The sequence below is a fragment of the Macaca mulatta genome, chromosome 2 (genome assembly GCF_049350105.2).
Source record: "Macaca mulatta isolate MMU2019108-1 chromosome 2, T2T-MMU8v2.0, whole genome shotgun sequence".
NCBI classification, from domain to species: domain Eukaryota; kingdom Metazoa; phylum Chordata; class Mammalia; order Primates; family Cercopithecidae; genus Macaca; species Macaca mulatta.
Window position 1 is genome coordinate 115,460,061 of NC_133407.1, and position 13,989 is coordinate 115,474,049.

General features: G+C 53.4%; 1 protein-coding gene across 8 annotated transcripts; it reads left to right on the forward strand.

Moving 5' to 3' along the window:
* The first annotated feature begins 327 nt into the window (after window positions 1-327).
* PARP3 (poly(ADP-ribose) polymerase family member 3) lies at window positions 328-6,921 on the forward strand. 8 transcript variants are annotated; one of them, XM_028844188.2, is made up of 11 exons: window positions 328-693; window positions 1,415-1,599; window positions 2,148-2,273; window positions 2,444-2,632; window positions 2,832-2,964; window positions 3,052-3,278; window positions 3,548-3,697; window positions 3,906-3,992; window positions 4,226-4,403; window positions 5,789-5,944; window positions 6,359-6,921. In XM_028844188.2, exons 2-11 carry the CDS (start codon window positions 1,417-1,419, stop codon window positions 6,526-6,528), a joined length of 1,599 nt encoding a protein of 532 aa, XP_028700021.1. In that variant the 5' UTR covers window positions 328-693; window positions 1,415-1,416; the 3' UTR covers window positions 6,529-6,921. The 8 variants fall into 8 exon arrangements, with proteins under 8 accessions (XP_028700021.1, XP_077849100.1, XP_077849099.1 ...); XM_077992974.1 differs by having other exon boundaries at window positions 390-738; window positions 1,410-1,599; XM_077992973.1 differs by having other exon boundaries at window positions 390-738.
* Window positions 6,922-13,989: the final 7,068 nt, after the last annotated feature.

The window sequence follows — 13,989 nt, forward strand, 5'->3', positions numbered from 1 at the left end:
TCCACCGCCCGCCGGGCCCCGCCTCTTACTGCTCCATTGGGTCCTTAGGCAGGCTCTGCCTCGCCCCCAAGCACCCATAGGATGCACGCTTGTGGCCCCGCCTCCTGAAGTTCCTAGGCTCCCGCACCAGGCTCGAGTAGGAGGCCCGTATCTCCCGGGCGCTTCCGGCCTGAAGCTGGCGCTTGCGCTCTGCTGCTGGCCGACTTCGAAGTCGGAGGAAGAGCCTTCTCTGTGTTTGCGCGCCTTGGCCGCTGGGGGGCGCCAGAGACGCGGAGTCCTTTCGCGTTCTAGAGCGTGACTCCTCCTCTCCTTGGGCAGCACGGCACTAGACCCAGCGGGGATCCAAGCAGCCCCGGGGAGAGGGAGGCTGCGTACCCGGGCCCAAGATCACCGGGCGACTGGCAGATGCGTGCTCTGCAGGCCCCGGCCACAGGAGCAGCGCTACGGATGCGACTGCCCTGGCCTTGGATATGCCAGATCGAGTGTCCACCTGTCCATGGGACTGGTCGCCTGACTCGGCCTGCCCCAGCCTCTGCTTCACCACACTGGTGGCCAAATAGCCGATGTCTAATTCCCCACACAAGCTCATCCCCGGCCTCTGGCGATTGTTGGGGAATTCCCTCCCTAATTCACTCCTAAGGCTCATGGAGAGTTGCTAGACCTGGGACTGCCCAGGGAGGCGCACACAACCAGGTGAGGTGGCAGCCAAGACCTCTCCCATGTCCCTGCTTTTCTTAGGTGAGTGTCCTACGGTCCTGCCCACAGCCCTCCGCAGGGCAGGGCAGGGCAGGGCAGGGCAAGGCCTGGTGGGAGTGGCCTTTGCCCTCTGGCAGTTCAAGACCACTGATCTGGAGTTCTGGCTCCTCAGAACTCTTGAGTCCATTGGGAAGGACCAGCCTGGCCTTCCCAGCACTGGATTCTAAGCTCCGGAGGATAAATCTGGCCCCAAGAATCCTGCCCCCAGGAGCCTCTGCCCACCCTCCCCCATAGCTCAGTGACTCAGCCCGGCAACCATGCCAGGGCTGAACTAGCTGACACAGTGGGAGGAGCCCTGAAGTGGAAGACAGAGATCCTCCTTTCACTTTCCCTACCCCTCGGGACACACAGGTGAGCTGGAGAGGGTAGGGAGCCAGGCAGACCCTGTTGACCCGAGTGGGCAGATTGGACAGGGTCCTAATCTTGCACTTGGGATTGGGGAAAGGGGCGTTTCTGAGTGACAAAGAGCCGGGTGTGGTCTGGGACTGGGAATGCCGTCAGGGTGGACAGAGGACGCAGTGGAAGGCCACCGAAGGGCCAGCCTGGGGTGGGGCAAGTTGATGCTGTGCTGGCCCAGGGCGGGGGTGGGGAGTGAGAGTGGGTGGTTAGGGATGAGGAGACCATGGAGGCCTAAGGGCCTCTCTGTGCCCCAGGACAGCCATGGCTCCAAAGCGAAAGTGCTCGGTACAGACTGAGGGCCCTGAGAAGAAGAAGGGCCGGCAGGGGGGAAGGGAGGAGGACCCCTTCCGCTCCACCGCTGAGGCCCTCAAGGCCATGCCTGCAGAGAAACACATAATCCGTGTGGATCCAACATGTCCACTCAGCAGCAACCCTGAGACCCAGGTGAGCTGCAGTCCCCAGTCAGGCCCAGAGCCTGCCCGCTGATAAGCACAAACACACCCAGGCCACTCCCTCAGGGCTCAGTTCTGGTTTTGGAGCCCAAGGCCCCCAGGTAAGCGCCAGAGCAAGGCCATGTTCTCCTGACCCCAGACATCAGGGCTGTGTCCCATCGGGTCCAGGCGGGTCACGTCTGCCCTTCAGACCCCATGCAGGCCTCCCCCAACCACACTTAGGGAAAGGCTCTGACTACATCATTCTCCTGGGTGCTCACCCATGTCCCCTCAGGGCAGAGCCATGTCCCTCTCAGATTCCCCCATCCAGGGCCCAGTTGTGTGCCCCCGGAACTCCCCACACCCCCATGTCAGGGTTTAGCCATGTCCTCTCACACCGCATCCCCTACGGAAGAGCAGTGACCGCTCAAGCTTCCAAGACAGGGTCCCTCTGACTCCCACTGCTGTTGGACTCCTGTCCCCATCAGAGCCCTCTCGGTGTGCAGCCAGGCACCCCATCTGACCCCAGCCAGCCTGCCCCCCACCTCCCCTCTGGCCCAGGTGCATGAGGACTACGACTGCACCCTGAACCAGACCAACATCGGGAACAACAACAACAAGTTCTACATCATGCAGCTGCTCCAAGATGGCCAGCATTTCACCTGCTGGAACCGCTGGGGCCGTGTGGTGAGTGCCCCGCCTGCTCTGCACATACTCCCCAGGGTCCCCAAAAGGCCACAGCTACTGAGTGGGGGGACACCCCCAGCTGTCCCGGGGCACTCAGCACAGGGCCTGGCCCAACACACAGGCCAGCAAATGTTGATGGTGGACATACCCCTGAAGGCTGTCGGTTTCAGGGAGAGGTAGGCCAGTCGAAGATCAACCACTTCACAAGGCTAGAAGATGCAAAGAAGGACTTTGAGAAGAAATTTCGGGAAAAGACCAAGAACAAGTGGGCGGAGCGGGACCGCTTTGTGGCTCATCCGGGCAAGTACACACTTATCGAAGTACAGGGAGAGGATGAGGCCCAGGAAGCTGTGGTGAAGGTGAGATGGCCAGGGAAGGTGGGCGGGCCCTGGGCTGAGGGAGGGGACTGGTTGGAGAGTCCCTGTTCGTTGGGCTCTGCCACTGTCCAGCTGCGCAGCCTCAGCCACAGAACTCCTCTCTGGCCTCAGGCTGGCCGGTCTCTGTCTGGTGTCACGCCCTGCCCAGCTGCTCCTGCCCACATGTGCCCTCTATCTTCAGGTGGATGGAGGCCCAGTGAGGACTGTGGCTAAGCGGGTGCAGCCCTGCTCCCTGGACCCAGCCACGCAGAAGCTCGTCACTAACATCTTCAGCAAGGAGATGTTCAAGAACACCATGGCCCTCATGGACCTGGGTGAGGGGTGAGAGGCAGGCAGAGTGGCAGGGGCTTCAGGGTGGCAGGGCTGTGGGGCTGAGTCTCCCCACTCCCCTGTCCCTCCAGATGTGAAGAAGATGCCCCTGGGAAAGCTGAGCAAGCAACAGATTGCACGGGGCTTCGAGGCCTTGGAGGCTCTGGAGGAGGCCCTGAAAGGCCCCACGGATGGTGGCCAAAGCCTGGAGGAGCTGTCCTCCCACTTTTACACTGTCATCCCGCACAACTTCGGCCGCAGCCGGCCCCCGCCCATCAACTCCCCTGAGCTTCTGCAGGCCAAGAAGGACATGCTGCTGGTGAGGGCTGGCAGGGGTGCGGGCAGGCAGTGGGGCAGTGAACAGACAGCCTAGGCGAGCGAGATGAGGTACAGGTAGCCGAGAAGGCCCACAGGGATGGGTTGCCTGGGCAGGCTGACAGACGGGTGGGGAAGGCCAGGCAGACAGATAGGGTGGGAAGGGAGAGGTGGATACACAGTTTGGGTGGCTGCAGTACCAGTTGTGTGAGAGAGAATAGGGCAGTCCAGAGGTCAAGTGGGAAGACAAGCTGCCAGGGCCCATCATCCTAGGTGCTGGCAGACATCGAGCTGGCCCAGGCCCTGCAGGCAGCCCCTGAGCAGGAGAAGATGGTGGAGGAGGTGCCACACCCCCTGGACCGAGACTACCAACTTCTCAAGTGCCAGCTGCAGCTGCTAGACTCTGGAGCACCTGAGTACAAGGTGAGTTAGGCCCCATAGAGGGGCCAGGCTATCAGTGGGCACCGTCCCTCTGCCCACCTGCCCTCGAAGTGCCCAGAGGAATACTCACCCTCAGCCTTCTCTTCTTGTGTCTCCAGGGCCTGAGGAGGGCTTGGGACTGGGGAAAGAAAAGAGGGGGATTAGCTCCTGAGCCTCCCACCCTGGCAACCAGCTTCTGCTCTCCCCACAGGTGATACAGACCTACCTAGATCAGACTGGCAGCAACTACAGGTGCCCTACTCTTCAACATGTCTGGAAAGTAAACCGAGATGGGGAGGTGAGGGAGGTTCCTCCACCCCCTCCCCCATCATCACTGTGCCTTAGGAAGATGTCCTTGGCTTATCTGCCCCTTAGCAAATCGTTTAGCAACTCTGGTCAGTTTTTGCCGGCCATGAGTGCATGTGAGTAAGCAGAGGGGCGCTAGGCCTTGGTCACACCTCTGAGCAGCAGGGCAAGGCGCCTGAGTGCTTGGGTGGCAGAACTCCCATTTCTCACTTCCTCTCCACTCAGGAAGACAGATTCCAGGCCCACTCCAAACTGGGTAATCGGAAGCTGCTGTGGCATGGCACCAACACGGCCGTGGTGGCCGCCATCCTCACTAGTGGGCTCCGCATCATGCCACATTCTGGTGGGCGTGTTGGCAAGGGAATCTACTTTGCCTCAGAGAACAGCAAGTCAGCTGGCTATGGTGAGGTGCCCCTCTGGGCCAAGCCCTGGGAGGGCTGGCACTAAGGTGGATTGGACCCAGTCCTTGCCCACTGGAAGCTCATGGTGAATCCAAGAGAGGAATCCTTTAATGGTTAATGACTACAGTGCTCAGTGGATTGTCCTGGGCTTTGGCGGCGGGGTTCTTAGAGGAAGTGTCTGATGGTCAGGGATGGCTTCCTGGGGGAGGTGATACAGATAGGATGGGTGTACCAACCAGACCTGGGAGGGGGTAAAGGGGGAGCCTTTGAGCCAGGTGTGGTGGCACACACCTGTAGTTCCATCTACTCAGGAGGCTGAGGCAGGAGGAGCGCTTGAGTCCACGAGGTTAAGGCTGCCATGAGCTATGATCACATTCTAGCCTGTGTGACAGAACCAGACTCCATCTGAAAAAAATAAACATAAAAAAGAGATGTCAAGGCAAGGGGATGGGCAGAGAGGCTGGGAGGATATGAGGATGTGGCAGGTCGGGGCTTCCAAACACTTCCTGATACTGGAGCTCAGAGCAATGCCTAGTGGGGGCAGGGTGGGTTAGGGGCACAGAACGATCGATGAGGCTTTATCCAGAGAGTGATGGTGAGCCCAGCTGGACTTGTCTGTAGCAGGATCCCAGTGGCTACAGCTGTGGAGACAGGGGCAGCAGCCAGAGGCTGAAGGGAGGCCATGCTCTCACCCAGGCTGGATGTGATGTGTGCCTGGCCCAAGGGCTGGGAGGTGCAGGGGAGGGGGCCCGTGAGAGGTACATGTAGGAGGTGGGACGGGGAGCGTGTGGGAAAGGGTCAATGCTGTCTCCAGTGACTTCTGAGTTTCCGGCCAGGAGTGTCCTCACCAAAATGACCTCCCCAGACCAGCTCCTCAGCCCAGGTTGACCTCATCATTGGAGGCCAGCTGGCCAAGAGAGCAAGGACAAGGGATTTATCCCAGAACAGATGGGGCTGAAGTTCTAGGATGCCTGAGGTCACCAAGAGCAAGGGGTCCACCAGGAGGGCAGAGGAGCTTAGGAAAGAGTGGCGGGGTGGAGGGCTCAGGAGAGCCAGGGCGAGGAAGTCCCAGGTAGGGACTGATGAGGTCAGGAGCAAAGTCAGCAGAGCAGGCCAGGGAGAAAAGCCCTTGCCCCGGGTTTGGTCACTGGGAGGCCATTGCTGACCTTGGTGAGGACAGCAGAGGGTGCAGAGGCCTGGCCATAGGGAGCACAGTAAGGTGGGAGGGAGTGGGCCAGGACAAGGAGGAAGTGACGGCTGGAGGAGAGTGAGCCTTTTCTTGCTGGAGCAGCAAAGCCAGAAGGGATAACATCGCAGCAGAGAGCAGCCCCGTGGGTCAGCAGGAGGAAGGCCGAGCTGCCCACTGGTGCCTCCCTGTGTCCTCCAGTTACTGGCATGAACTGTGGGGCCCACCATATTGGCTACATGTTCCTGGGTGAGGTGGCCCTGGGCAGAGAGCACCATATCACCACGGACAAACCCAGCTTGAAGAGCCCACCTCCCGGCTTTGACAGTGTCATTGCCCGAGGCCACACCGAGCCTGGTGAGTCCTCAGAAGCTGGACAGCCCAAGGAGAGAGGTGGGGCCGAGCTAGGGGCTGGGACATTTTCAGGGAGGGGGCTGGGAAGAGGGACAAAAAGAAGCTTCCCTGCAGTCACTCAGTTTGTCATTTGACAAATATCCACTGGTTCAACAAATAATTCCTGGGCATCCCGGAGGGCTTCAAAGAGAGGAGTCTTGACTGAACATTGAAGGATGAGTACGAGTTTCCCAGAGAGAAGTCGGGGCAGACACCACAGGCAGAAGCCCCAGCCCCTGCAGTGGTTTGGAGGTGGGCAAGGTGGAAATGAGCAGGCGTGCCCTGTGACAGATGTGGAGAGCGTAGGGGGCAGGACTTACTGATAAGGCCAGGGACCAGTGATCCCTGGGCCATCCTGGCCCTTGCTATGCCCTGCAGATCCGACCCAGGACACAGAGCTGGAGCTGGATGGCCAGCGAGTGGTGGTGCCCCAGGGCCAGCCTGTGCCCTGCCCAGAGTTCAGCAGCTCCACATTCTCCCAGAGCGAGTACCTCATCTACCAGGAGAGCCAGTGTCGCCTGCGCTACCTGCTGGAGGTCCGCCTCTGAGTGCCCACCCTGTCCCCCGGGGTCCTGCAAGGCTGGACCGTGATCTTCAATCGTCCTGCACATCTCTGGTACCCCTATATCACTCCTTTTTTTCAAGAATACAATACGTTGTTGTTAACTATAGTCACCATGCTGTACAAGATCCCTGAACTTACGCCTCCTGTCTAACTGAAATTTTGTGTTCTTTGACCCACATCTGCCCAGTCCCTCTCCTCCCAGCCCATGGTAACCAGCATTTGACTCTTTACTTGTATAAGGGCAGCTTTTATAGGTGCCACGTGTAAGTGAGATCATGCAGTGTTTGTCTTTCTGTGCCTGGCTTATTTCACTTAGCATAATGTGTACCATATTCACCCATGTTTTCACAAATGACAAGATTTCCTCCTTTTTTAAGGCTGAATGGTACTCTGTTATGTATATGCACCACATTACCTCTATCCGTTCATCTATCAGTAGACACCAGGGTGCTTCCATATCTTGGCTATTGTGAATAGTGCTGCAGTGAACTGGGAAAGCAGACATCTCTTGAACATTCTGATTTCATCTCCCTTTGTTGTATACCCAGTAGTGGGGTTTCTGGATCCATATCACCCCTTCTTACCAGGCTCCCCTGTGTCCCAGACGTCAATCCCTTCCCTCCAATCCCTGTTAGCCTTGATGTGGCTGTGGCCCCAGAGTCTTGCCTCCTGAAGTGATGGGTGTGGTAGGGGCGTATTACAGGGACACAGATGCAGCAGCCTCCCCAAGGGGCACAGCTGAGAGTGGCTTGGATCCCACATCCACCCAGGCCGTCCATCCTGGCCTGGACTGCATGTCGGAGCCATGTGGTCACCAACGTAGGCTAAACTGCAGGCATACGCAAGCAGCTTTACTAAACATGGTATTCTCTTGCCCCAACCTCTGCCTATCTGTGCCACAACTGTGCTGGGCTTGGGCCTCCAGCCACACTCCAGGGAGCAAGTGCTCACATCGGTTGATGTGGATCATGCACATACTCCTTGCCCCTCCTGGTCCATAACTGCAACAACCTGCTTCCTCCAATTGAGGCTTCAAGGGGGACCCCCACTGTCAACTCAGAACTATTTGTCATCTGGGGACCCACGTGGTGATTCTGTCCTTTATCCCAGACATTGCCAGGTGACTCAAGCATTCCTCATGTCTTGGCACCAAACATCCCTTTGTGTCTTTTTTTTTTTTTTTTTTTTTTTTTGAGCCTGGGTCTTACTCTGTCACCCAGGCTGGAGTGCAGTGGTGCGACCACTGCTCACTGCAGCCTCAGCCTCCTCAGGCTCAGGTGATCCTCCCACCTCAGCCTCCAGAGTAGCTGGGACTACAAGTACATGACACCACACTTGGCTAATTTTTGTGTTTTTTGTAGAGATCAAGTTTTGCCATGTTGCCCAGTTTGGTCTCAAACTCCAGGGCTCAGGTGATCCTCCTGCATCTGCCTCCCAAAGTGCTGGGATTACAGGTGTGAGCCACTGCATGCAGCCTCCTTTGTGTCTTAATCTAAATGTTACAAACAAGTTGAGCACATGTGAGAGGGGCACAGCTCTGCAATCATGAAAGGAGGCAGTTCAGGCAGGAATGCCAGTGATCACCAGGCAGGTCATCCTGTCCACAGACAAGGGGTGCCATTGCTGGAGCAGGCCAACATCCAGGCTAGGGTTGCACATTGCATTTAGTTGTTGTGTCTCTTTAGTCTCCTTTAATCTGAAAACACTCCTCAGTCTTTTTTTTTTTTTTTTTTTTGAGACGGAGTCTCACTCTGTCGCCCAGGCTGGAGTACAGTGGCGCAATCTCGGCTCACTGCAAGCTCCGCCTCCTGGATTCACGCCATTCTCCGGCCTCAGCCTCCCGAGTAGCTGGGACTACAGGCGCCCGCCACTGCGCCTGGCTAATTTTTTCTATTTTTAGTAGAGATGGGGTTTCACCATGGTCTCGATCTCCTGACCTTGTGATCCGCCCGCCTCGGCCTCCCAAAGTGCTGGTATTACAGGCGTGAGCCACCGCGCCCGGCCTTTTTTTTCTTTTATAACTTTGACATTCTTGACACTCAAAGAATACAGGCCAGTTGTTTTATAGAATGTCTCTCAGTTTAGGTTTCCGTAATGCTTTGTCGTGATTAGATTTAGGTATTGCATGGGCAGGAACGCGACATAGATGATAAGCCCTTAGGGAATTCCATCTATAGGGGCATGGCTCATTCTTGGTGATGTTAAATAATTTTAATCATCCATTAAGGTGATGTCCACTATGTTTCTCCACTGTAAAGCTTCCATTTCTCCCTTTTGTAATTACTCAATAATCTGTGGGGAAATACTGTTGGGTGTAAATGTCCCTTTCCTCATCACCTTTCACCCGCTAGCTTTAATATACATTGCTGATAACTGAAATCAACTACCTGAATCAATTTTTGCTAAGATGATTGCAAATGGTAGTTATCTAACTCCATCATTCCTTTTATATGTATTAGTTTACATTATCCTTTCTGCCTTTATTATCAGTGTAGACTCATGGATTTTGATTTTATTCAGTGAGTTATAATCCATTACTATTCATTAGTTATTTTGATCCTCAAATTGTCCCAGATTTGGCCAGCACAAGGTCCCTTCTGTGTCCCAATCATTTTTTGAGCACATCCTTTCTCTCTGGCATCACAAGATGTTCCAGGTTCATCTCGTACAAACCTGGAATCAACCATTTCTCCAAGGAGCCCTGGTTTCCTGGAGCAGGAAATGTTTAGAATCCAAGATCTGGGCAATAGATGTGCTCCTTGGTACTGAGGTGTCATTGCTTTTAAGTCCTTTCAGCAAAGAGAGCTAAGGAATGTGTATATGTGGCTGGGCGCAGGGGCTCTCACCTGTAATCCCAGCACTTTGGGAGGCCAAAGTGGGAGGATCTCTTGAGCCCAAGAGTTCAAGGCTGCAGTGAGTTATGATTGCAACACTACATTCCAGCCTGGATGACAGACTGAGACCCTGTCTCTTAAAAAATAAAAAAAGAGGCCGGGCGCGGTGGCTCAAGCCTGTAATCCCAGCACTTTGGGAGGCCGAGACAGGCGGATCACAAGGTCAGGAGATTGAGACCATCCTGGCTAACACAGTGAAACCCCGTCTCTACTAAAAAATACAAAAAAAAACTACCCGGGCGAGGTGGCGGGCGCCTGTAGTCCCAGCTACTCAGGAGGCTGAGGCAGGAGAATGGCGTAAACCCGGGAGGCGGAGCTTGCAGTGAGCTGAGATCCGGCCACTGCACTCCAGCCCCGGTGGCAGAGCGAGACTCCGTCTCAAAAAAAAAATAAATAAAAAATAAAAATAAAAAAGGAAAAAAAGAAAGGGGAGAGGGAATATGTATGTGTGAATAAATAACAAACACATCTCTCTATATCTATTTCTGCAGTTCCAGTCAAACACCACAGAGTTCTTCCATTCTTCCCCAATTCCCTATTTCCTTGATTCTCAAACAGTAAGAACCTGGGTTTCCATCAACATCAATGTATCTACTTATTTGCTCAATCCTACACAAAAAGGAGTTTCAGAATTGCCATGCCAATACCCTGTAAAAAAACAAATGTTCTAAATAGAGCTCAAGATGTATCTGATCTTACTCAGTATTTTTTTTTTGTCTTTGGACTGAGGGTCCACGGTCAAAGTAACAGTTTGAATACAGGTTCAGTTGTTATTTGGATTGGTTCTTTCTCTTCAATGTAGTTATGTTATTCATTTGAAATACAGGTAGGCTCAGCCATTTCTGTCTACATTCTTCTTTGTTACTTTATTGTTTTCAATATGTGGAACATTAACATAGTTCCAAAAGGTCCACTCTATGCAAGGTGTGCTCAGAAGAGTCCTTCTATCCCCCTTACTCCATTCCTACTCACCTGCTGAAGGGAGCCAGTTTCATTAGTTTCTGGTATATCCTTCCTGTGTGTGTGTTTTTTTTTAACTTTGTTTTGTTTTTTGCAAATATTGCAATACACACACATACATACACATGCTAACAAAGTGTTTTAATTTTTTATTTATATTGATGATGTTGAAGGGAGCATGAACTCTGCAACCCACCATAGTCCCCACCCCTCCCTGTCGCCTTCCCCAGTCCACTTTTCTCATTTGCTGTTCCCACTTGGCCCTACTGAGCTCTCTCCAGGCCCTGGTAACGCAGGGGCTGCCCCAGGCCTACAGAGCTACCTGGGTAAGGACCAAAACTTCAAAAATCCAGCTTCACCTCCTACAGGCAAATGCCCAAGTTCAAGTTGTATTCAAGGACAGGAAGGGACACCTGTGTGGACAGAGCTCCAGGAAGCAAGTGACCTGGATTCCAGGTCCAACTCAGCTGTGTGACCTGGGACCCATTTCTCCACTCTCTGGGCAGGCCCTACTTTTCTCATCTGAATAATGGAGAACTGCACTGGAGCCCTTTGAATTCCAACACAAAATTAGTTAAACCAAGAGGTCCATGTGCTGTCTTCACCATCTAGATCTGCAGCGATGCTGACCCTGTGTCTGTGAGGGGTGCTAGGGCCACAGGCAGAAGTGAGGCTCAGATGAGGTCCCTGCTCTCATGGAGCTTACATTTTAGTAAAGCAGGCTCTAATCAAATGTATGCATAAATATGAAATACCATAGCAGGTAGGGAAAGTGCTGGGAAGAAAAATAAAGCAGGATAAAAGGATTTGAGTGATGGGAAAGTGGAACAATTTTAGAAAAGATGGTCACAGGCTGGGCATGGTGGCTCATGCCTGTAATCCCAGCACTTTGGGAGGCCGAGGCAGGCGGATCACAAGGTCAGGAGATCGAGACCATCCTGGCTAACACGGTGAAACCCTGACTCTACTAAAAATACAAAAAAAAAAAAAAAAAAATTAGCCAAGTGTGGTGGTGGGTGCCCATAGTCCCAACTACTCAGGACACTGAAGCAGGATAATGGTGTGAACCCGGGAGGTGGAGCTTGCAGTGAGCTGAGATCATACCACTGTACTCCAGCCTGGGTGACAGAGTGAGAACCCATCTCAAAAAAAAAAAAAAAAAAAAAAAAAGGCCAGGTGCAGTGGCTCACACCTGTAATCCCAGCACTTTGGGAGGCCGAGGCAGGCAGATCACGAGGTCAGGAGATCGAGACCATCCTGGCTAACACGGTGAAACCCTATCTCTACTAAAAATACAACAACAACAAAAAATTAGCCAAGTGTGGTGGTGGGTGCCCATAGTCCCAATTACCCGGGACGCTGAGGCAGGATAATGGCATGAATCCGGGAGGTGGAGCTTGCAGTGAGCTGAGATCGTGCCACTGCACTCCGGCCTGGGTGACAGAGTGAGAACCCATCTCAAAAAAAAAAAAAAAAAAAAGAGGCCGGGCGCAGTGGCTCACACCTGTTATCCCAGCACTTTGGGAGGCTGAGGCGGGCAGATCACGAGGTCAGGAGATCGAGACCATCCTGGCTAACACAGTGAAACCCCATCTCTACTAAAAAAATACAAAAAAATTAGCTGGGCGTGGTGGTGGGCGCCTGTAGTCCCAGCTACGTGGGAGGCTGAGGCAGGAGAATGGTGTGAACCCAGGAGATGGAGCTTGCAGTGAGCTGAGATGCGCCACTGCACTCCAGCCTGGGCAACAGAGCAAGACTCCGTCTCAAAAAAAAAAAAAAAAAGGATGGTCGCTGAAGGTCCCTCTCAAGCAGAGACCTGAATCATGTGAGGGAGCAAGCCATGGACAGATCTGCAGCAAGGGTGTTCTTGCAATGGAAACAGCAAATGCAAAGAAACTGGCTTGAAGGGCGGAAGGAACACAAGCAAACTGCTGTGGCTAGAAATACTGTGGGCAAGGAGGAGGGTGAGCTCAGAAAGGGGCAGAAAAGGCAGATAAAAGGGCCTGGTTCCCATCACAGAGGAGCCGAGATTCTATTCTGATCTATTCTGATGACAGGAAGCTCTTGGAGGTATGAGAGCTGGGTCATGCCCCCATCTGCTTTGTTTTTAGAGTGATCCACTTCAGCCACTGTGTAGAGAGTGGACTGTAGAGTATATGTCAGTTAACATCCAGTCAGCAAAACAGAAATTACCCTAGGTATTTCAGACAAGGGAAATTTGATACAGGGAAAGAATTGAATGACCAAATGGGGGATGATGAGGCAATCCAAAGATTAGCAACAGCCGGAAGTCACTACCACCCTAAGACTGGAGAGATAAAGGAAGTGAATGGTGTTCTGATGCCCAGAGGCTAGGGTCACCCTGCAGGAGCCAGAACCACAGAGGGGGCCACCTGAAGGGAGCCCCTGGCTGAGCTTCAGAGGGCAATAAATCCTGGCTTCTTCCCTCCTCCCATCCGCCAGTCTTTTGCTGGTAGCTTTCATTGGCTGAACATACCCAAAGTCAGTTGACAAAGGAGCCTGGGAAATACAGTTCCCAGGAAGGCACTGGGGAAGAAGGAAATGAATCTGAGGGCAAACAAGGCAGATGGCCAGCACAAGGTGCAGGAGCCGAGGCCAGGAGACCAGCTAGAAGGATGCTGAAATGGTCCAGGTGAGAGGTGGTGGTGGCTGGGACCAGTTTGATGGTGAGGGTGAGAAATGGCTGGATTCCAGAGACCTCAGCGGATTGGATATAGGGCGTGGGGGAGAGGGAGGCATCCTGAGATGGAGTTCACTAAGATGGAGAAGATTCTGGGAGGAGCAGGTTGCTGGGGAGGGGTCAAGAGTCATGGTTCTGTTTTGGACATAGGAAGTTTGAGATGCCCATTAGTGAAAGTCCTGGGGGGGAAATGTTGAAAAGGCAGCTGGATACCCAAGAAAAGAGGAAGAGGCTTCAGATACCAATGCAAGCTATCAGACTATAGATGGGGTTTTGCCATGAAACTGGGTGCCATACCTGGGGGCATATGCCCTACTGGAGTTACACAGCTTTCCATGAGCCAACCACATTGGGGCGGGGAACCCTGCCATTCACTGATTAGTCAGGACTGGGTTTTGTGCCTAATCAGGAAAATGGAGGGTGAGGATCTTGTTCACCCAAACTTCCTGTCCTGAGAATTGGGGAGGGGTGGTTTCCTAAAGAAAATTCAGGGTGTTTAGCCAGGTGTGGTGGTTCGTGCCTGTAGTGCCAGGTACTCGGGAGGCTGAGGTGGGAGGATCGTTTGAGCCTGGGAGGCAGAGATTACAGTGAGCCAAGATTGTGCCACTGCACTCCAGCCTGGGCAACAGAGACCCTGTCTCAAAAAAAAAAAAAAAAGAAAAAAAAAAGGAAAGAAAAAATTCAGGGTGCTTTTACCAGAAGGGCACCTGTTTGCTAGCAGCAAAAACAAAAGCAAACAACAGCAACAAAAAACCAAAGAGCATCTGCCTGCTAAGGCCTCCTCTCACTTATCCCACACAGTATCATGGAGCACCTATTCTGTGTGAAGTTAATATTAGCTGAGCACCTACTATGTGCCATGTCCTATGCTTTTCTCTTATTTTTCCAG